At 48.9% G+C, this 20,246-nt stretch overlaps 1 protein-coding gene across 1 annotated transcript; it reads right to left on the bottom strand.

Moving 5' to 3' along the window:
- Positions 1–317: 317 nt before the first annotated feature.
- Positions 318–19,951, bottom strand: LOC308530104 (chemokine-like protein TAFA-2; the record flags this gene model as incomplete). Its single annotated transcript, XM_081106579.1, has 4 exons — positions 318–1,243; positions 7,484–7,608; positions 18,385–18,540; positions 19,744–19,951. The coding sequence occupies 4 exons, from the start codon at positions 19,949–19,951 to the stop codon at positions 1,232–1,234; spliced, it is 501 nt and encodes a 166-aa protein (XP_080962705.1). The 3' UTR covers positions 318–1,231.
- Positions 19,952–20,246: the final 295 nt, after the last annotated feature.

The following is a 20,246-nucleotide window of genomic DNA, read 5'->3' as shown; positions in this document are numbered from 1 at the left end:
TCAGTTCTTTTATCTGCAGTCTGTTTCCACACAACAGCTTCTGGGAATATGTGGGGACACGACTGCTGCAAAATCAACAAACCAGAAAACAATGAATCAGATTTTACTTCCAATTAAAGAAATAAAATTACTAACAAGCAGGGAAAGAGCTATGTTAAGAGTAAATCACTTAAAGTCTAAAAATTCAGCATTTCAAGATGCCTGTCTAGGAGTTAATATATTTTAATATGATTGACAAGTTGGATCTAAGAAGTCACTCTGGATCTAAACAGAGACTATTTCACATTTTATTTTATTTTTTGAAATATATTTTTATTAATTTCAGAAAAGAAGGGAGAGGGATAGAGAACTAGAAACACTGATTCGCTGCTTCCTGCATGTTCCCCACTGGGGTTCGAGCCCAAAACCTGGGCATGTGCCCTGACCAGGGATCGAATTGTTACCTCCTGGTTCATAGGTCGATGCTCAACCACTGAGCCACACCGGTTTAAATGGTTTACCTCTGTGACTACACATTAGCCATACAAAGCCCGGGAGGTTTTCTTTCTTTTGTGAATATGTCACGATAAAGCTTTGGCAATAAAACATCAGAGTAGCTATGCTTCCTTAGCACTCAGCACAATGGTGCACTGAAGTTCAAGTACCCACATTTCAGTCTGCTAATCTAACTTAAAATAGAAAACATTCCAATCATCAAAAGCGAAAATAAAATGCACACACAATAACCCCAGCAAGTCCTGCTATTCTTCAAGGTTTATAAAATAAGTCTCCGTCACTAGTGAATCAGCATTCATTAACCTACATCTGCAAATAGCTTTTGTTACCTAGATCCCTTTCAAACCACTTTAATGCAAGGCTAACGGAACAGGTCGAAGAGGAAAGAGGAGGCGGAGCGGAACCTATGTCCATGTTCCTTTGTAAAGGCCGCTAGTCCTCCCGGGGCGGCCCATTCTGCGCCTGGTGCATTCCTCGTTCCCCCGGGCTCCGTGGAGGTGCGTTCCGGAGCTCCAGCGGGCTGTCACGTGCAGCAGCCCCTGTCACTATTCCATGTAACAAAATGATGAAGCAGAGAGGGGACAGGGGCAGGAAACGGAGTGCACTCCTCACAGCACACATAGGCCCAGATGAGGCTGCTGAAATCCAACAGTTTCCCACAACGAGGCCGGACGGTGATCCAAGCAAGAAGCTCTGCTGGCTGTCGCTCCTCCAGATGGACGCACACCTCCCTTTGCTACCGGGTGACCTAAAACAAATTAAACGGTGAGCATGCAATGCCCCATTCCACCCCCCCCCCGCCCCCACATAGTCCTTCCTGCCCACACCTCCACGCCCATCTGTGTCACTGTGTGCAGGTTAGCAGGTTGCACCTTCACATAACCGACCTCCCCAAATCAGCTCTTCAGATTCTGCTTTGCACTTCCTGTGTGTAGGTTGCAAGACAACATGCACAAAGGTCCCACACGTGCTATGTGTCCTCGCTTTGTATTTGTGGAGACACAGAAATCCCATTCAAGGCCCAGGGGGCTAACGCGCACGTGCTGAGCGTACTCTGTTAACGGTGCTGGAATTCTGTGTAATGAATGCCGATGAAAATCAGCAGATGTCAGGACCGAAATGTTGCCTTTGTTATTTTTTAATGTAGTTAACTTGCATTTTTAAAGAAGACGTTATTTTATGAAACTGCTGTAATTACTGGAAAGATACACCCATTCAAAAGGTTGTTGTTTTTTCCATTTGAAACACCCCAGGCTCATTACTTGAAATCTAAAAAAATAGACCAGCAGTTTCTATAGTTTGATAAGAAATTTTACAGGTTGATCAATACACCAGCTAGAAGGAAAAAGCAAAAGCCTTAGGACTTTAATAGGTCTCCACCAGAAATATTTTCAAAGTAAATTATGCTATTTGATAGCACAGTCACCAAGGCTGGTCTTTAGACCCAATCAGGTTTTAGTCAAACCGTAGGTTGCCGACTAACTGGCAGAAAGGGCTTTATTCATGCATCTGCAGTAGAACGGCTCTCATGTTCGCGCTGGAACACTGCAGCGAACTGAGCCAACACCGGCCGTCCTCAGGGGCCGCCCTGGGGCAGGGTTGGCGCACTTTTCCACGTGGGCCTGCCGGTGAGCCTGCTTCCTGTGCAGCCTTCGCAAGTCACTGTCACACATTCTCAACGCCACCTTCACACACAAAAGCAGCATAGACAATGCGATATTGACTAAGGGCCATGGCTTCGTACCAATAAAATGTTATTATGGACACGGAAATTTGGATTTCATAGAATTTTCATGTGTTGTGAAATATTATTTTCCTTCTTTCCTACTTTTTCAACAAATAAAAAATGTGCAACCCATTTTTAGCTCAGAGGCCATACAAGAAGAGGCCAGGGCTGGTTTGGGCTGGCAAGCCATAGCTTGCTGACTTCTTTTCTGGAGGAAAGTACTACACAAACAGGCAAATAGATGGTCCATCAGGAGGTGACGTGCTATGGCGGACAGTCATCGGTATGAGGAGACACTGGGCAGGTGGTGGGAGGCTCCTGTGTGCAGAGCAGTCTGAGGGAAGATGTCAGGAGGCACTTGCAGGAGGGGTGGGAGCGCCGACTCTGCAGGAAGAGCCTTCCAAGGGGAGAGGGGGGTGACTACAAGGAGCCCCGGGCCATGCACGGGGTGTGGCCTCTCCCTGACTGTGGTCCAAAGATGGCAAAGGAGCGCACGGCCAGATGCAACTTAAAGGAATCGCTGTGACTGAGATGAGGAAAGACAACGGCAGCAGGACTTCTGACAAATAGGATGAAGGATGTGAGAGAAAGAGGAATCAGTCCTTGGCTCGAAAATCCTGACTGAGTCGGTCATTTCCCAAGATGGGGAGGACTGTCTTCCTTCGCTTCTTCGTCTGCTAACTGTGAAACAGCACCGCTCGCCTCCGCTGCAGGGAAGAGTGAATGAGACAGTGGCCTGAGGAGCGCGGCCCAGTGCCGGGCATGCGGCTGACACTCAGGAAACAGCTCTTTCCGGACCCCATCATCTGTAGATCCCTAACAGTGCTTACAGCCAAGTGCTGACCTACATCTAGGATGTCACTCTCAAAAGCATCCTCCCTCGGGAAGCTCATTCGCAGGCCCAGCTCATTTTGGAGCCCATCTACACTGAAGGGTGGAGAAGATTCTTTAGGATTTATTTTCCTGTAAATCTGTGGCTTTGCTGATTGTATAAGGAAGGTCCATGTTACTTTGGAATGTGGGTGGATAAGGCTGCTGGCATGCTAATATCAGCTCCACTGTCCTGTGACAGGGGACCATGTGTTTTACACTCTGGCGGTAGGGATGAGGGAAGACCAACCCCAGGGGAAAGAAGCCACCTCAGCTGAACCTGGAAAGACAAGAGGAATTTTGGAAGAAGGGGTGGGGGGTGTGAAGAAAAAACAACGGCAATGGGAACACGGCCTCTTGGGTGGGTGGCAATGAAGGCTCCTCCCAAAATGCTTATACTTCGTATTTTCCACCTGTTACCTGGGGACCCATTAATGGTCTCTCATCAAGGAAGAATCTGGGCAGGGAGGTAACTCGGGTGGCACAGAAAGCAGAGGAGAAGCCAAATAAAGGGGAGAACAGGGGCAGGTGGGGAGCTCGGAGAAACAGCGCGTCCTGCATCCAGCTTCCTCATCAGAATCACCCCAACTCTGCTAATGTGGTTTCCTAAGCCCGACCCAGGCTGACTGTCCCAGAATATCCTTGGGGTGGGGCTCAAAGCAGGGCACTTCTAACAGGTTCCCATGATGATTTTTCTATAGCAATTGATACCAAAACTCTTATAGCATGGTAGCAGAAGAGGATGAAGATGGCCCACGGTGACAGCCCAGGAGACAGAGAGAAAGGGATCCACCCCTTAAAGGGCCACTGAGGACAATACCAGGAGGACGTGGTCATCTTAGATGGTGAGGTTGACAGATGCTGAAGAATGCCCCTGCTGTTTAAATTCCTAACTCCTACTCTGGTTGTCCAATGTAAAATACTGGAAACATTTAGACACTTAGCAGAAACCTTAAAGATCAAAATGAAGTGGGAGAATCAGGTAGGATGCTTGCAAAGAGCTACTGAAAATATAAACTGTTCTCTAATGCAGAAGTCAATCTCAGCACTAATGACTCTGGGACCAGACAACTCTTGGTCAGATAGCCCCTTGAAGGCAAAAATGCTCCTGGTTGAGAACTACTGCTCTAAAGATACAGTTCTTCACCCTTAGGAGATGTTGTAAAAATCTGAAAATTCTTCAGATTCAATATGATTTACTTCTATTTTCAAATAACAGAAAGTCCTGGCAAATGGCTGGCTTTGGTGCTAAGCAGACATCGGGCACTTAATATGGCACCGAGAAGACAGTGCAACTCAGAATTAAGAAAAGGACAATGGCGGTGGGACTGCAGAGCCAGTTACATTTTCCCACAAGAAGAAACCACCACACCGTCTCTCGGGACCCTGAAAACCGCACAGGTGGAATGAACTCAATGCCAACCTTTTATGCTCAGGAAAGACCAGGGACTGCTTCCGGAACCATCCCTTCTCATTTCATACCATCACCTAAGGCTGCTAATGTCTCGTTAACTGCTTACTCTTTTCTTATTTACATTTAAAGGAAAATAAAATTCTGACATAGGCGACTTACTGTCCACAAGCCTACTTTTTAGCCCTCCCTTGTTTTGACGCTATAGTGCAGGGCTTCTCAACCTGTGGGTCGTGACCCCTTTGGCGGTCGAACGACCCTTTCACAGGGGTCGCCTAAGACCATCCTGCATATCAGATATTTACATGACGATTCATAACAGTAGCAACATGACAGTTATGAAGTAGCAATGAAAATAATTTTATGGTTGGGTCACAACATGAGGAACTGTATTTAAAGGGCCAGAAGGCTGAGAACCACTGCTGTAGGGATGAACCGCCTAAGGACAGTGGGAACTATTTTGTTAGGTAGCTGATAGCCCTCCTCCAGGGAGGCCACAGCTCTGCCTTCACAGGAGCCCTGTCTCACTGCGGTGTAAGGTCAGCACTGATTTTAAGACACAGAAATCGTTTCTGTGGGTGCCGCGCTCTGCACAGAAGCTGGTCACAGCTCCACAGATGAATTACTGCATCTGCATCAGATCCATAAAAGACATAAAATGTCTTATGCGGCCCAAGTCACACCGACTTGGATTAATAAAGGAAACAAAGTTTTACAACTTTGAGATTATTCTCAGGTGACATATCACTAAAAAAAAAAAAAGCAGCTAAGTATCATGACAGCTTAGGGAACTGTATTATGTTTCTGCCACTTTTCGAAGTGCCAAATGAAATGTCACTTCCGTTGAGGATTTCGCGAGAGCAAACTCATCTCCCCCACACACAGCCAAAATGCCCTGAAGGTTTGCTTCCTGCAAACGCCCTCCCTGACTGCACATAAACAGAGAGGGCGTGCTGTGGCAAGAGGCGACTTAGAAACCTTCTTTTCTGGAGCATGGCTTGTGCTCATGGTCTTGTTTCATATTTATATGTAAAAATCAATACAAGTATAATCTTCTGAAATGTCATTTCTTAGTCTACAAGAAATACAGTGAAGGAAAAAATTTATCACTGATGGATGTACGACCCTAGGTCATTAGTAACTCCAAAATTTTTATTTAGGAAGGGGTTAGGGAAACGGCTGGAAGGGGCCACTGGGAAAAGGACAATGGAATGCTTGTAAGGTGAGGTTTGCTTAGCAAGCACACTGAGTTTACATAGGTTGGAATTGGATTGGGATTGACTTAGAGGTGGAGCCCATAGAAATGATGGGAGTGTTAACCTCCTTCCTCCACCAACAATGATTCCATGACCTCCCACTGCCCTGGATATAAAATATTACATCAGCTTATTTGTCATAGTCACTGTTCAATATAATCTATAATAATAGCCCGGTGCACAAAAATTTGTGCACTTGGGGGTGAGGGTGAGGGGTGGGGCCAGACCCCTCAGCCTGACCTGCACCCTCTGTCATGTTCCGGGACCCCGGCCACTCCTGGCCTAGGCACAGGCCTACGGGCTTGGGCGGCCTGGCTCCCGAGGCCCCATTTTATCAAGAGAACAAAGTCAGCGTTAGTTACAGCCCTCACCGAACCCAGTACACTGAATCTGTGCATACAACTGCCTCATTCATGTTCCTGCTTCGCCCTACTGAATTACTAACATCTTGAGGACGTAGCTCTGTCTTATGCTGCTTCACCTTCAGTGCTTGGCCTGGTGCCAGGGACCTGAAAGGGTTTGCTGAGTGAGTGAATAATGAGTGAGTGAATGAATGAGCGAGTAAGTGAATGAGCAAGCAGCTAAGGGGCGAGAACTTCTGCCGCATTCCGGCCCCACTCCCGGCTGCCTGAAGCCCACCCCGGGAAAGTTCCCGCCCTGCTCCCAGCAGCCTGGTGCCCCTCTCCTGGCTGCATACTGAATTACTAACATCTTGAGGACATAGCTCTGTCTTATCCTGCTTCAACTTCAGTGCCTGGCCTGGTGCCAGGGACCTGAGAGGGTTTGCTGAGTGAGTGAATAATGAGTGAATGAGTGAAAGAATGAGCAAGTAAGTGAGTGAGCAAGGAGCTACCTGTCGGGATAGTTCGCACTCTGCTCTGGGCTGCCTGACGCAAACCCCGGGCAGTTCCCGCCCTGCTCCCAGCGGCCCCACTCCCCTCTTCCAGCTGCATAGTATGTGCAGGGCAAAGGCGGCCTGGGTGTGCGTGTTGGCAGATCGGAGCATTAGCACCTGCCAGGAGGGCCTTTTGTGGGCGTGGCCGGTGGTGATCGCTGTGGTCCTGCCCGCCAGCTGTGGGTTGGGTCCCATATGGGCCACCTGCCGCCGGGGTCACAGATAGCAGGCCCGGATGGCAGCAGGGCAGGCGGGATGGCATTGTCCCACCCTGCCTGCAGTATGCAAATTAGCCACCATCTTTGTTGGTGGTTAACTACCATATTGGTTGGCAGTTAATTTGCATATCGTTCTGATTAGCCAATGGGAAGCGTATCGGAGGTATGGTTAATTACCCTATTTGTCTTTTATTAAATAGGGTATATACAAGGCTAATATGCAAAGTGTCCCCTCAGGAGCTCGACCAGAGACTGAGTTGGATCACTCACTATGATGTGTGCTGACCACCAGGGGGCAGAACAAAGGAAGGCCCTGGATGGCAGCCAGCAGCCGGGGAAGGGAAGGCCCAGCCAGCGCTGGAAGGCCCTGATCAGCCCTGATTGCCAGCCAGGCCTAGAGACCCTACCCGTGCACAAATTTCATGCACTGGGCCTCTAGTCTGACATAAAGAGTTATGCTGGGGAAAGGACATTCCAGAAAGGCCAAAGTCACAGATGGGGTGGCATTGCCCATGCAAGATTGTCAAGCTAATTGATGGCCAGATAACACCAAAGGGGACCATGGCTACTAGTGCTGAGGTTGCACCATGCGGCTGCTTTGTCTATACTTGCCTTTGTAGTTTTGACTTTATTGCCACTGCTACAGGCCCAACCTGAGTCATCTGGCAGCACTTTGCAATCCTCTCCTTCCAAACAGGGGTCCATGTGACACCACCACTTCTGAACCACGATGGAAGCTGGAAAACAAACGCCAAATACTGCGGGTGACACTGCTTCTTCCTGCCGGTGTGGACAACGTGAAGCTCAGCGCAGAGGAGCACGCTGGCCTCACTGACATAGCGGAGCTAGTGAAATCTCACGCTCCAGGGCAGGCCCACCTTGGTCTGAATCTGGCTGTGACACTTTACAAGTGACATTGAACTCATTATTTTACTGCTCTCCACCTCATTTTGTTCATCTGTAAAATGGGGGTAAAAATAGAACCTCGCCACAAGATATGAAGGATAAAGCAAATTCATGTGAAAGTCGTGGCTGACTTTGGGGCAGTCACTTCCGTTCTGGGAAAGCGTTAGCTTTTACTGTGGTCCTCATCTTTGGTGGTAGGCTGTATGTTGATGGTGCAAAGTTATATTTAATGGCTTTTGTTGTCAATAGCAAAGACTAACAGCAGTCAACATTTCCAACCCATGCGGTGCTCATGTCCTCATCCTTTCCAGCCGGTGCTGAGCACTGCAACACGGGGGCCCCAATAGCCCCTCAATGCCACATTCTAGACTAGCCAGCTCACCTGTGAATTCACTTCCTTTTACCTCAGCATGCCTGCAGGGGCCGACCAGTAAAAGCATTTGTGTTTTAAGCCCATGGAGCAGGAAGTAGCAACCCCCTGAGTCCTCTGGGTTTAGAAGCACAAGAAGAAAAGTAAAGAAAGCACCATCAATTTGGCTGGTTATTCCCACAGAATCAAAGGACAAAAGGATCGTGACTGAGTTTTAAGGGTGAGCCCAGCCAATAGGCTGGTGCAGGACAGACGCTGGGGCCGGGGTGCTGGGAGGGTGGGGGGAGAAATAGAGAGGCTCTTAGCCCTGTTTTTCTTGTTGAAACAGCAACACTAGTAGAAAACATCCCCCACTGGATTTCACTTAAACTACTACCGCCTGAGAAGTTTGAAATTCAAGTTCAAGAAAATCTTTCTCAATCCTTTTCTTGAGGGCCTGGCATGCTAATTGGCTTCCCTGCATTTTCTAATTTCAATATAGCTGTACCTCTGAGCTTAGAAATTATCTTCCTGCATTCCACAGAGAAGAGAAACTGAGGCCCTGAGGTACTGACTGTCCAAAGTCACAGTTTGAAGAGAGTCGAGCAGCACTGAACGGAGGCAGTCTGACCCTGCACCCACGCTCCTACCTGGAAATGCAGGTGGGCGAAAGCAGGTCCACAGTGGTGAGTACACAAAACAGAGCTTATTCTTGTCTTATTATTTATTAATTACTGGGTTATTTTCCATATGAATTGTATGCTTCCCTTTGCCCACCGCTGTATACAGCTGCTCCCTCACACCGGGGATCTCTAGTGAAACAAGCCCTTGTATAGATCCAGGGATGAAAGTAGGTGACACAGCGAGCCAGTGCATGCAGACTCCTCTGTCAGGCAACTGTGGGGCAGCATGATGAGGGCACAGCACCGTTTCACTATCAGCTGCGCTGGCCGGACACTGCGTCTACCCTGATGCAGAAAAGTGGCCACCATTCTCGATTCTGGCCAAATCCTGAGCTCCTATGCCATCAGTCCCATCAAAACCAGTAACCTGAGTTAAGGCGTTTCGCGATCTGGGATAACCACTTGCTAGTTAAATCAGACGGCGCTGACACTGAGAGGGAAAGTAGCTGAATGGGTTATTTTTTCTGAGAGAGACACTCCACTAGACACACTGGGGGAACCTGAGAACGTGTATTCCTTTCAGCCCCAGATATCACAATACTCTCATCTTCAAACTAGATGGAGTTTTGTCGTTTTCAAAGCACTTTTACCTGCTGTCCCTCTTTTGATTGTCCCAACAACACTCAGAAGCAGGAAATGGAAGCAGAAGATTCCAGGAATAAACACCAGAGCTTTGGGTAACATGAGTTAAATGAGAGAGGAGGTATTAGATTCTAGGGCTCTCTCTCCTCCCATCTGTCTCCTATGCTACACTGTACAACAGCTTAGATTAACAAGTGCTCCCCAGCGTCTGGCCATGTTTATAGAGCTGCCACTGAGTCATTATTCCTGAACACCCTGGTTGGTCCCAAGTGGATATAAAGACAAGTAAGAGATGGTTCTCAACCCCCAACTTAAAATACCATCCACAGGACTGGAGAAGTTTCATAAATGTTGACAGAGCTTGGTTATATTTATACAGCATTAAAGCTGAATCTAAAATACTTTATCTTATCTTTAAAGCTGTTCCCTAGACCCTGGCTTTCACTCAGCAGGGGACTCTATACTCTTCAGAGGAATCAGAGCCACGTGGACGAGTCAGAAGAAGCCTTGATGGGCACACGGTCAGTGACCTGTCCTTGTGGGGGCAGGAGGAGCGGTGGGACAGTGAGTGGCCACCCTGGAAGCCAGCAGACCATGCGGCCAAAGCGGGGGGGTCAGCAAGGCTGCCCGGGCACTCAGCCGAGGAGGATGGTATAGAAAGCAATCTCCAGGGGCTCCGAGGCTGCGTTTAGACTAAACCGGGCTCTCTAAGCAGGAGGGAGCCATGGATAGTGTGTGAGGAAGGCAGGGCAGGGAGCCAGGGACACCTGCACCGGGCAGAGTCCGCCTGGCAGGGCAGTAGGAAAGGCTGGGGCAGAAAGGAGTATGAAAGAGAAGAACCGGTGAGGCGTGAGTCTTAGAAGGGTCAGCAGGCAGAGGACTGTAGAGCACTGTAAAGGGGTCCAAAAGGTGTGAGTGCAGGGAGAGATCTGGGAACAATTCTTTGCAGAGAAAACAGAGTGCATCACATTTTCTCCGCTTCACGGCAGGGAAATGTCAGTGCTTCCCTACTGACTCAGGGGGGCCAAGCACACGCTCGTGCCAACCCCTAGGAAAGGCGCTGGAGGAGAAGAAATGATGGGTTGATTCAGGCATTCATCACAGAAAAAAAATGCCAGTTCTTAACTACAGAGAAGAATATTGTTTTCCTAGTATTTTCTTTAAAGATTTACATTGAATTTATCTAAATAAATAAAAGAAGGAAGTATATATGGTCACGCTCTTGTGAAATTACTCGCAGAGCCTCCGTAAAGAGCAAGCTGCCCTGGGCGGGAAGTGTTTCCACGGAGAAGCCCGGCCTGCAGCTAGAAGGGCGCACAGGGCGGTGCCCTGAGCAGGCGCCTGCTCCCCGGGGCTTCACTGGGCAAGACTCAGGGCAAATGTTCTCTCAGAAGAGACAGACATCAGAGCCACCACAGGAGCCAAAATGAAAGCTGCAAATTCCTTTATGAATTAAAGATTGACTAACAAGCTCACAACGAGGTGCAAACCAACCAAGAGTGTGCCCTGCGGGTGAGCAGGTGATTGAACGGCCTGGGCACTGAAGCTCTGCCTCTGCGTGCACACTGCGCAGGGCCAGGCTGAGGCAGGGACGCGAGTGGGGTTCTCCTAAAACAACCGCAGAGCGCCGCCCCCTGACCTGAACCTGTCCCCACAGGAAATAAACCTGTAGGAGGCATACTTTTATTTTCCTGTTGATACCATAACATACTTTCAATGAGAATGTCTTGTCACTTCTATTTTTTTTAATTATTTTAAAAGCCTCATGCCTTCCTTACTTATGAAAACATAAAGATGCCAATCTGTAATAAATTTCACATTTTATGCAGAAAGGAAGAAAAAGACAGTGAAATCCTGGTTGTGCGGGAGTAGTACTTTCTATAAATGTTCCAGGGGGAAAGGAATGTGTCCAATCAGCTAATCTGCTTCTGGTGCATTTTCTTTACTCCCTGATGTATAAAATACATTGAGGGTTTGGCTTGTTTTCTATCCCTTATCTTAAATAAATATCATCCCACTAAACACAACTTACAATGTGTGTTTATATAGCTACTTCGATAAGCCCACCTTTGAGTAAGACTAACAGCGAACAGGCTCACTTCTCAAGGTCTGGCCTCCCATTTGTTGACTTAGCTCAGTTGTACTTACACGAGTGAAGGCTTCTCTAACGGAAGATGTGTTTCCACACTGACACATGGACAGGAAGGTGGAGAAAACATCTTCCCGGAATATGTACCATCTGGAAAATGGAAGTAGCCACCAGAACACTCTCTGAGATTCTGTGTTTTAGCTTCAGCTATTTTGCTGTCACCATTGTTATTTCAAGACACTTACAGTCTTCTTCAAAATAACTAAGCCATTTATTAATTTTTAAGATTGCTAGGTGGCAAGCCCTGCCAATGTATATTTCTCTCTTTTTTTAAGACAAAAAGCCATTCCAACCTGACAGGTAACAAGCATAAAAGCAGTCATGACAGCACTACGACGTTGCTTCCGGAATCCCACTTCTTCCCACTCCACACTCGCAGTGTTGTCATCCCACACTGTGCACGGAGCGCTGGGGGGCTGCACGGAGCGCTGGGGGGGCTGCACGGAGCGCTGAGGGGGCTGCACGGAGCGCTGGGGGGGCTGCACGGAGCGCTGGGGGGCTGCACGGAGCGCTGGGGGGGCTGCACGGAGCGCTGGGGGGGGCTGCACGGAGCGCTGAGGGGGCTGCACGGAGCGCTGGGGGGGCTGCACGGAGCGCTGAGGGGGCTGCACGGAGCGCTGGGGGGGCTGCACGGAGCGCTGAGGGGGCTGCACGGAGCGCTGGGGGGGCTGCACGGAGCGCTGGGGGGTCAGCACGGAGCGCTGGGGGGGCTGCACGGAGCGCTGGGGGGTCAGCACGGAGCGCTGGGGGGGCTGCACGGAGCGCTGAGGGGGCTGCACGGAGCGCTGGGGGGTCAGCACGGAGCGCTGGGGGGGCTGCACGGAGCGCTGGGGGGTCAGCACGGAGCGCTGAGGGGGCTGCACGGAGCGCTGGGGGGGCTGCACGGAGCGCTGGGGGGGCTGCACGGAGCGCTGAGGGGGCTGCACGGAGCGCTGGGGGGGCTGCACGGAGCGCTGGGGGGTCAGCACGGAGCGCTGGGGGGGCTGCACGGAGCGCTGAGGGGGCTGCACGGAGCGCTGGGGGGGCTGCACGGAGCGCTGAGGGGGCTGCACGGAGCGCTGAGGGGGCTGCACGGAGCGCTGGGGGGGCTGCACGGAGCGCTGGGGGGGCTGCACGGAGCGCTGGGGGGGCTGCACGGAGCGCTGGGGGGCTGCACGGAGCGCTGGGGGGTCAGCACGGAGCGCTGGGGGGGCAGCACGGAGCGCTGGGGGGGCTGCACGGAGCGCTGGGGGGTCAGCACGGAGCGCTGGGGGGTCAGCACGGAGCGCTGAGGGGGCTGCACGGAGCGCTGGGGGGGCTGCACGGAGCGCTGGGGGGGCTGCACGGAGCGCTGAGGGGGCTGCACGGAGCGCTGAGGGGGCTGCACGGAGCGCTGAGGGGGCGTGGTGGGATGCAGAGCCGGACCCTTTGTGACCAGGTCTGTCCTCGGCCAAGTGCCCCCTCACACAAGTACATACCCCTGGAGTGAGGATCTCTGCGGCAGGGCTTCTTGACCTTGGCACTATTGACATTTGAGGCCAATAATCCCTTATTGCGAGAGTCCATCCTGTGCCTTGTTAGATGTTGAGCAGCCTGCCTGGCCCCCACCTCCCCGATGACAGTAGCACCCTCTACCCCAGGATAACAACCCAAAGTGTCTGGAGACATTGTCAGATGTCTACCCTGGTTCAGAAACATTATTTGTGGTTATAAGATACTAGAGGTCCAGTGCACGACATTTGTGCACTCGGTGGGGGGTGAGGGGGCAGGGTGTACAGGGGTCCCTCAACCTGGCCTGCACCCTTTCGCAGTCCAGGAGCCCTCAGGGGATGTCTGACTGAGGGCCAGCAGTTGGACATCCTTAGCGCTGCCACAGAGGCGGTAGAGCCTCCCGCCACTGTTGCTGCACGAACCAGCCATGAGCCCGGCTTCTCTGGCTGAGCGGCACTCCCCTTGCGGGAGCACGTTGACCACCAGAGGCAGCTCCTGTGTTGAGCATCTGCCCCCTGATGGTCAGTGCACATCATAGTGACCAGTCATTCCACCGTTTACTCAATTTGCATATTAGCCTTTATTATATAGGCTACTCAGATCAAATGAGAGACTTAGCTGTTCATCAGACCTCATTAAACTAGGGCTCATTAAAAGACTCCTACTCCACAGTAGACACCAAGCCCCACAGCCCCTAGTCTTCCTCCATACCCCCATCGTGGGCAATGCCACAAGCCTAACGCTTGGAAACCAACGCTCTCAGAAATCTTGGGCTGTTTTGATGAACTTTGTTCACAGCACTTCATGCCCTTTCTTATTGGCACCCCCTGCTTCATCCAATCCAGAATACAAATTCCCAGCAGGTGGCAATTAAATTCTAAAATGTGTATCTAAGGCCTCTAACACCCACGGCTCTGTTTACACCTCCAGGCTGGTCCCCTGCCATGTCCAAGCCAGACTGCGCTTCTTCCACCTCCCAAGGTGGCCCACTCGTTCGCATGTGCTTCACGTGGCTGCGCTGCCCAGTTCCCTCCGGCCTGGTGAAGTCTCACCACTGCTCCCCTTCTCTGCTCTGCCCAGAGCCCTTCACTGACTAGAATTTAATTGTCCATCTTCTGAGTAAGGTTTGGGCTCCTTGAAAGCAGGACCTATGTCTAATTACCTTCCTTCCCTGGCATCTAGGATACGCCAGGCACCAAGTTGCTAAATTAAAAGTTGATGAATGAACTCTCACATGCAAGACACATTCATCCAGCACACCAAGTGCTTTTGCAAAGTACACCTTGCTGGCATTCACCTGATGACCGGAGAAGCCCAGAGCCCTGCTTCATCGTAAGTGGCAGGAAACCACACGCAATGAGAAACCCCAGGGAAATCACAGCTGTAAGACAGACCTGGATCTCACACAGTTGGAGCTACAGACATCGCCTTCAGTGTGAACAGTAACCCTCATCCCAAAGCCAGCGAGTTCCGACATCTGAGAAAAAAAATTCAGGTATCATCAAAAGAAAGAAAAAAGTTGCCCTAACTGGTTTGGCTCAGCGGATAGAGCATCGGCCTGCGGACTGAAAGGTCCCAGGTTCCATTACAGTCAAGGACACATACCCGGGTTGTGGGCTCGATCCCCAGTAGGGGGCATGCAAGAGGCAGCCAATCAATGATTCTCCCTCATCATTGATATTTCTAACTCTCCCTCTTCCTTCCTCTCAGAAATCAATAAAAATATTTTTTGAAAGGAAAAAGGTTTATAAAGTAACTGCCTCCCATTCTTAAGCCTGTCTTATTCATCTTTTTAAACTCAGTTTAGGAAGCATTCCCTTTGACAAAATAAATTAAGTTTCATTGTAGTACTCATTTATCTCATTTTATCATAAAACCACTCAGCATGATCTCTATAGAGCTATATTTTGATAAATGTGTAGAATGCAGTTCCCGCCACTAAACAGCCTGTGTAAGCCAGGAGAAGATTCAAAGGGGAAAATGCTGGCCCGCTAAACACTTGTCTGTTTCAGGACCCAAGTAAGCATAACCTCAATCAAGTAATTCCCAGACCTCCTCCCAAATCCCAAATGTGTATTAAAGACACATTTCAATAATTCAGGGAGACTCATAAATTCATTATAACAAAGAAGCTCGATGAGGGAAATGGGGGGTGGGGGGAAAGCTAATTGTTCTCCCTGTTTAACTTGTAAAAGCTATAATTTTATGTAAAAGCGATGAAAAAAATGATGTGTGGATTAATAAAAATGCATGAGGCTGTTCCACTTTCTATGCCAACATTAATTAGTGCCTGCTCCAACATTTTCTCACCTTTGTTTTAATTTAAATGTAAATTGAAATGAATTTTATATTTCAGATCCTCTCTGTTCTTATTGACAAATAAGGGAAGAGGAATGTATCAGCAGAGACCAGGTCTTCCCACAAACCAATTAGCAGCATGATACTGCATAATTATTATGGGATAAAGATTAAGCAGGTAAAACTAAAAAGCCCTAATGGAAATATATTCAGATAAGGACTAGAAGATTAGGGGGAAATATATTCAGATAAGGACTAGAAGATTAGGGGGAAATATATTCAGATAAGGACTAGAAGATTAGGGGGATGTGAAAAAAGTAATATATCCTAACTAAAGCCTGAACTACAACATTCCTATCTCTTCTGTAACTTTGATCCAGTAAACATTTATTGAGCATCAATTGTTTGCCAGACAATGCCAGGTGCAGGGAACACAAATACACAGACAAAATCACAACCCATCTTTCAGAGTTTGGGTGTTTTCTGGCCACAAATGTTGCTCTGAAGTTATGTATTTACATAAAACTTATCCTGCACGAGGCACATCTAGTCAAAAGTTTCCATTTAAATTGGTACTAGTCATATTTCAAATGCTCAGTTCGAATTAGTCACACACTTCAAATAATCGGTAGCCGCATGTGGTTAGTCACTACCAATTGTCCTGGACCCACCCGCATCATGACATGTGGGTGCAGAGATGCAAGGAGAACGTGTGCATCATCACAGAAGGTTCTGCTGCACACACTCTACTCAGACCACAAATAATCGGTCCCCATCACCTCCTGACCTATGACATTAAGGAAATCAGCCAGTTAGCCAGTGAGGCTGCTGATTTGCCATAGACACAACCAAAACGTCCCTTCAGTGTAAGAACGGCTGTATACATTATGGCCTATCCGTTGACTAAAGCAGGTTAGATTAAGAAGTATCCAATGTGATACCATTTGTGTACAACACACATTCATATCAAAATCTACTGCTTTTTCCACAAATCTATCTTAAACACACAAATACACAGAAAAATATATTGTCCAAACAGATAAATGTAGCCCTAGGGTAGTGGCCAAAGGGCATTTTGCCCAAATATAAAACAAGCTAGTTTAGGGTAAGGTATTAATGTTCCCTTTACTAAGAGAAAGATGCTAATAGTAATTGCTACCCCATTCCTATTTTCCAGGTACCAATACTTTGAGTATTGCCCTGGCCAGGTGGCTCCGTTAATTGGAGCGTTGCCCATACACCAACAGGAGTAGGTTCGATTCCCAGTTAGGACAAAGACCTAGATTGTAGGTTCAATACCCTGCTGGAGTGCTTATGGGAGGCAACAGATCCACGTTGCTCTCTCACATCGATGTTTCTCTCTCACTCTCTCCCCCCTCTTCCTCTCTCTCTAAAATCAATAAACATATCCTCAAGTGAGGATTAAAGTAAAAACACTTTGATAATTGTAAAACATGATTTAGATATATAAGACTTAATAGCCAAAGATAGATTTATTCTTCAAACAGCTGGAAGTCACCAAACTGGTTTCAAGAATAACAGTGACATGATCAGTTCTGTTTATTAGAAGCATCTTTCTTGCTACAGGGCAGGGAATGGAACCCGGGGGGTAGTAAGCTCAGTCGGTGCTGGCCCCGACTGGGGGGGTGACAGTGGGGCGGAGAAAGGTGGACTGACCTGAGAGAGAAGGAGACAGAATGGCTATGACTTGACTTCAGTTGATGGAGAAAATACATAATACACTGTCCCAGTTGGGGATGCAGGAATTTAGAAAATTTCTTTTAAATGCATTTTTAGTGTTAAAGATATTTACCTTTTTTTACAGGTACACAATCCTTTACCTATAATCCCCAAATCCAAAAAGCTCTGAAAATGAAAAGGATTTCTGTAAGATGGCAGCAAAACCTGACTTGAATTAGCGTGAGGCTCTTCATCCTACCTGCCCCTTCTGCATGACTATCCATATACTCACTGTAGAAATTTTAACAGCTGTGATTATGGGTGCAACTGGAGAAGACAGGGGGTTTGTTATGTGGTAGGTGGTATATGCACTATGCTACCTTCATAAATATCTGACGACACCTGAATGTGGCAACACATTTGGCCCTCAGGGATCATGACAAGGAAACGTAGAAGGGAAATTGTCCATGTTCCCTCTCCAGCTTTAGAGTAACTGAGATTACACTGATACAACACCACTGGTGAGCAAACAGCCCGTAAAGAGGTGCCTGGAGGAGAGAGGGGAGGGAGTCAGCTATTATTTTCGAGTGTGCAATAGATCTGCAGTTAAGAATATGTTTGTGTGCATGTGTCTGTGTGTGTGGGCATGTGTCTGTGTGCGTGTGTGTCTGTGTGTGTGGGTGCATGTGTGCTTTAACTGCCGGCCTTTACATGTGCATCAGATGAGACTGGAAGAGTCATTTTCTGGGAGGTTTTATGCCACTGTAGAGAAACTCTATAAGACTTAACCTCATAGCTGATCTCCTGGGAACTAATGTTTCTAACAAGGTGTCTCCTGGGAAAAGGCAGGACATCAAAAGGAATCAATCCCAGGCCTCCACCTACAAACATCAACATTCACTCTGCTGGGCATAGTACTCTGCTAGGATTTGGAGACGACAAATGAATAATACTACACAATCCCAAATTGTTCTCTGAGAAGTTGCACCAAAGAAGATGCTTTATAATGTTTGTTAAAATAATAATAAACTAGAAATTAAGAAAATATTTGTCTATAACATTAACATAAGGTGAGAAAGCCAGGCTGAGTCCAGAGTTTGAGAGCAGGAAGAAGAGTGTCTAAGGAAGCAGATGGGATAGTGGGTCAGAAGAAATCAAAGCACGTCTTCCTGACTGTCCAGTAATGTCCCCACTGGTCCCTCTTAAAGGACATCATTATTAACCTACCTTACTAATTATGAAATTTGTGGAATTACATTTATGTTCACTTTTGGGGTAACACTGGCCTAGAATAAACCTAGTTTTCTTTGCATTGCAAAAACAGTAAAGCTGGGAGATTCTTGGTAGTTGTAGGCCCTTCCTGCAATATTAGAGAAACAGACCAGAACGGTCTTACCTTCAACACAGGAAGGCTGAGCCCGAGTGGTGCCGGCAACCTGTCCTGGGAAGCAGGAACACTTGACTGTTTGTGATCGCTCTTCTATGTGGTTTTTGTTACAGCACCTGTGCACAGCAACCACCTCACAGGTCCCCTGCTTGACATGATGCTGGCCTGGTAGGTAACGGGGGAGAAAAACAGACCCAGGGCTGTTATGAGGAAAGGACACCACCAAGAACAAGAATGATGCCACGGCTACATTTTCCAACTTCCTATGCTGCCTAAGAATCTTTGCAATTTTTATTTTGATGCAATTTCACATGCAAACTAGAGGCCCGGTGCACGAAATTCTTGCATGGGTGAGGTCCCTAGGCCTGGCGTGCCATCAGGGCTGATCAGGGCCAGGCCAATTGGGGCCCGAAGGCCCTGGCAGGGTTGGGAGAGGAGGTTACGGTTGCTGGGCCAGGTGCGGAAGGAACAGACCCAGACGCTGCCCTCGGTGCCCTGCCACCCCACAGTTCCCCGTCTCCCCCTTCCCCTCCTTTCCTCAGTGCCACACCGCCACACCCCCGGGGGCCTGCTGGCCAGGGGGAGGGATGTGGGAAGGGGCCAGGGGAGATTTCAATTCCCAGTTTGGAACTTGCAGGAGGCAGCCAATCAATGATTCTCTATCATTGATATTTCTATTTCTATGTCCAAAATCAATCAAATATATATTCTTAAAATGCAAAGTTTTTAGAGGAAGAAAGGTAGGGCAAGGGAGCTATTGACAGGGGGGCATTTGAGATCTTGCTCACATTTCAAATAGGATAACATAAGGTGGTCCTCAGGGGGTGACAGGTGAGGAGTGGCAGTGGGTGGAGCAGGGCACTGCGGGCTAAGGAATGGGCTGTAATGACTGGGAATGTCTGTGACAGTGACACCGAGCATATGTTGGGGACATTGCCGGGATCATTCATCCCCAAGAGGTTTTGATTCCGGAGGGGAGGAGAAACATGGAGATCAGCGGACCTTTCTTAGCCTAGAACAGGGGTGGGCAAACTTTTTGACTCGAGGGCCACAATGGGTTCTTAAACTGGACAGGAGGGCCGGAACAAAAGCATGGATGGAGTGTTCATGTGAACTAATACATGTTAACACTGCTGCTGGTGAAGGAGCGGAGGGGAGAGCAAGAGAACCCTCCGCTCTTTCGGCTCCGCGGGCCGGATAGAACAGCCGAACAGGCCGGATCCGGCCCGCGGGCCGTAGTTTGCCCACAGCTGGCCTAGAAGGTGAGGCAGGCAGCAGGAGTCTACAAATGTAAGCACACAGTATAACTTGCTGTCAGTCACCAGCCAAATCAACGCTACGTCAGCCCTGGTGACTGTGTCCTGCCACTCTCCGGCTGTGCTGAGGTGCTATTGGGCGGGGAGGCCGAAGCCATGCCCCCAAGCACACGTAGTATATGAAGGGGCGGGCAGGAGGCCAGAAGTTGGAAGTTGGAGCTGAGGCGGCCTGGAAGTACTGCGTCCGCCATGGAGCTAGACAGGAAGCAGCTGTCGGTGTGACTGGCTTTGGAGTTGGAGGGGCTGCGCTTCCTGTACATCACTGGAGGGGCCTCAGGAGGCCTTTCCCTCCTGGAGCTGTTCTTTCCAGGGTGGTGGCGTCAGCCATATTTTTTTTCAATTTATTTTTTTTATTGGAAAGCAAGCTCTGGGCTTGCGGTTCCTGGGATCCCTGGGCCATAGAGTGCACCTCCAGGCCTCACTTTACCCCCCGCCCCCTCCTCCTGTGTTGAGCATCTGGCCCCTGGTGGTCAGTGCGCATCATAGCGACTGGTTGATTGGTCATTCTGGTCATTCCACCGTAATGATCACTGGGCTTTTATTATATAGGATGTA

Source organism: Myotis nattereri (genome assembly GCF_964212035.1).
Source record: "Myotis nattereri genome assembly, chromosome: 14".
NCBI lineage: Eukaryota > Metazoa > Chordata > Mammalia > Chiroptera > Vespertilionidae > Myotis > Myotis nattereri.
This window is presented reverse-complemented; position numbering and strand designations above follow the sequence as displayed.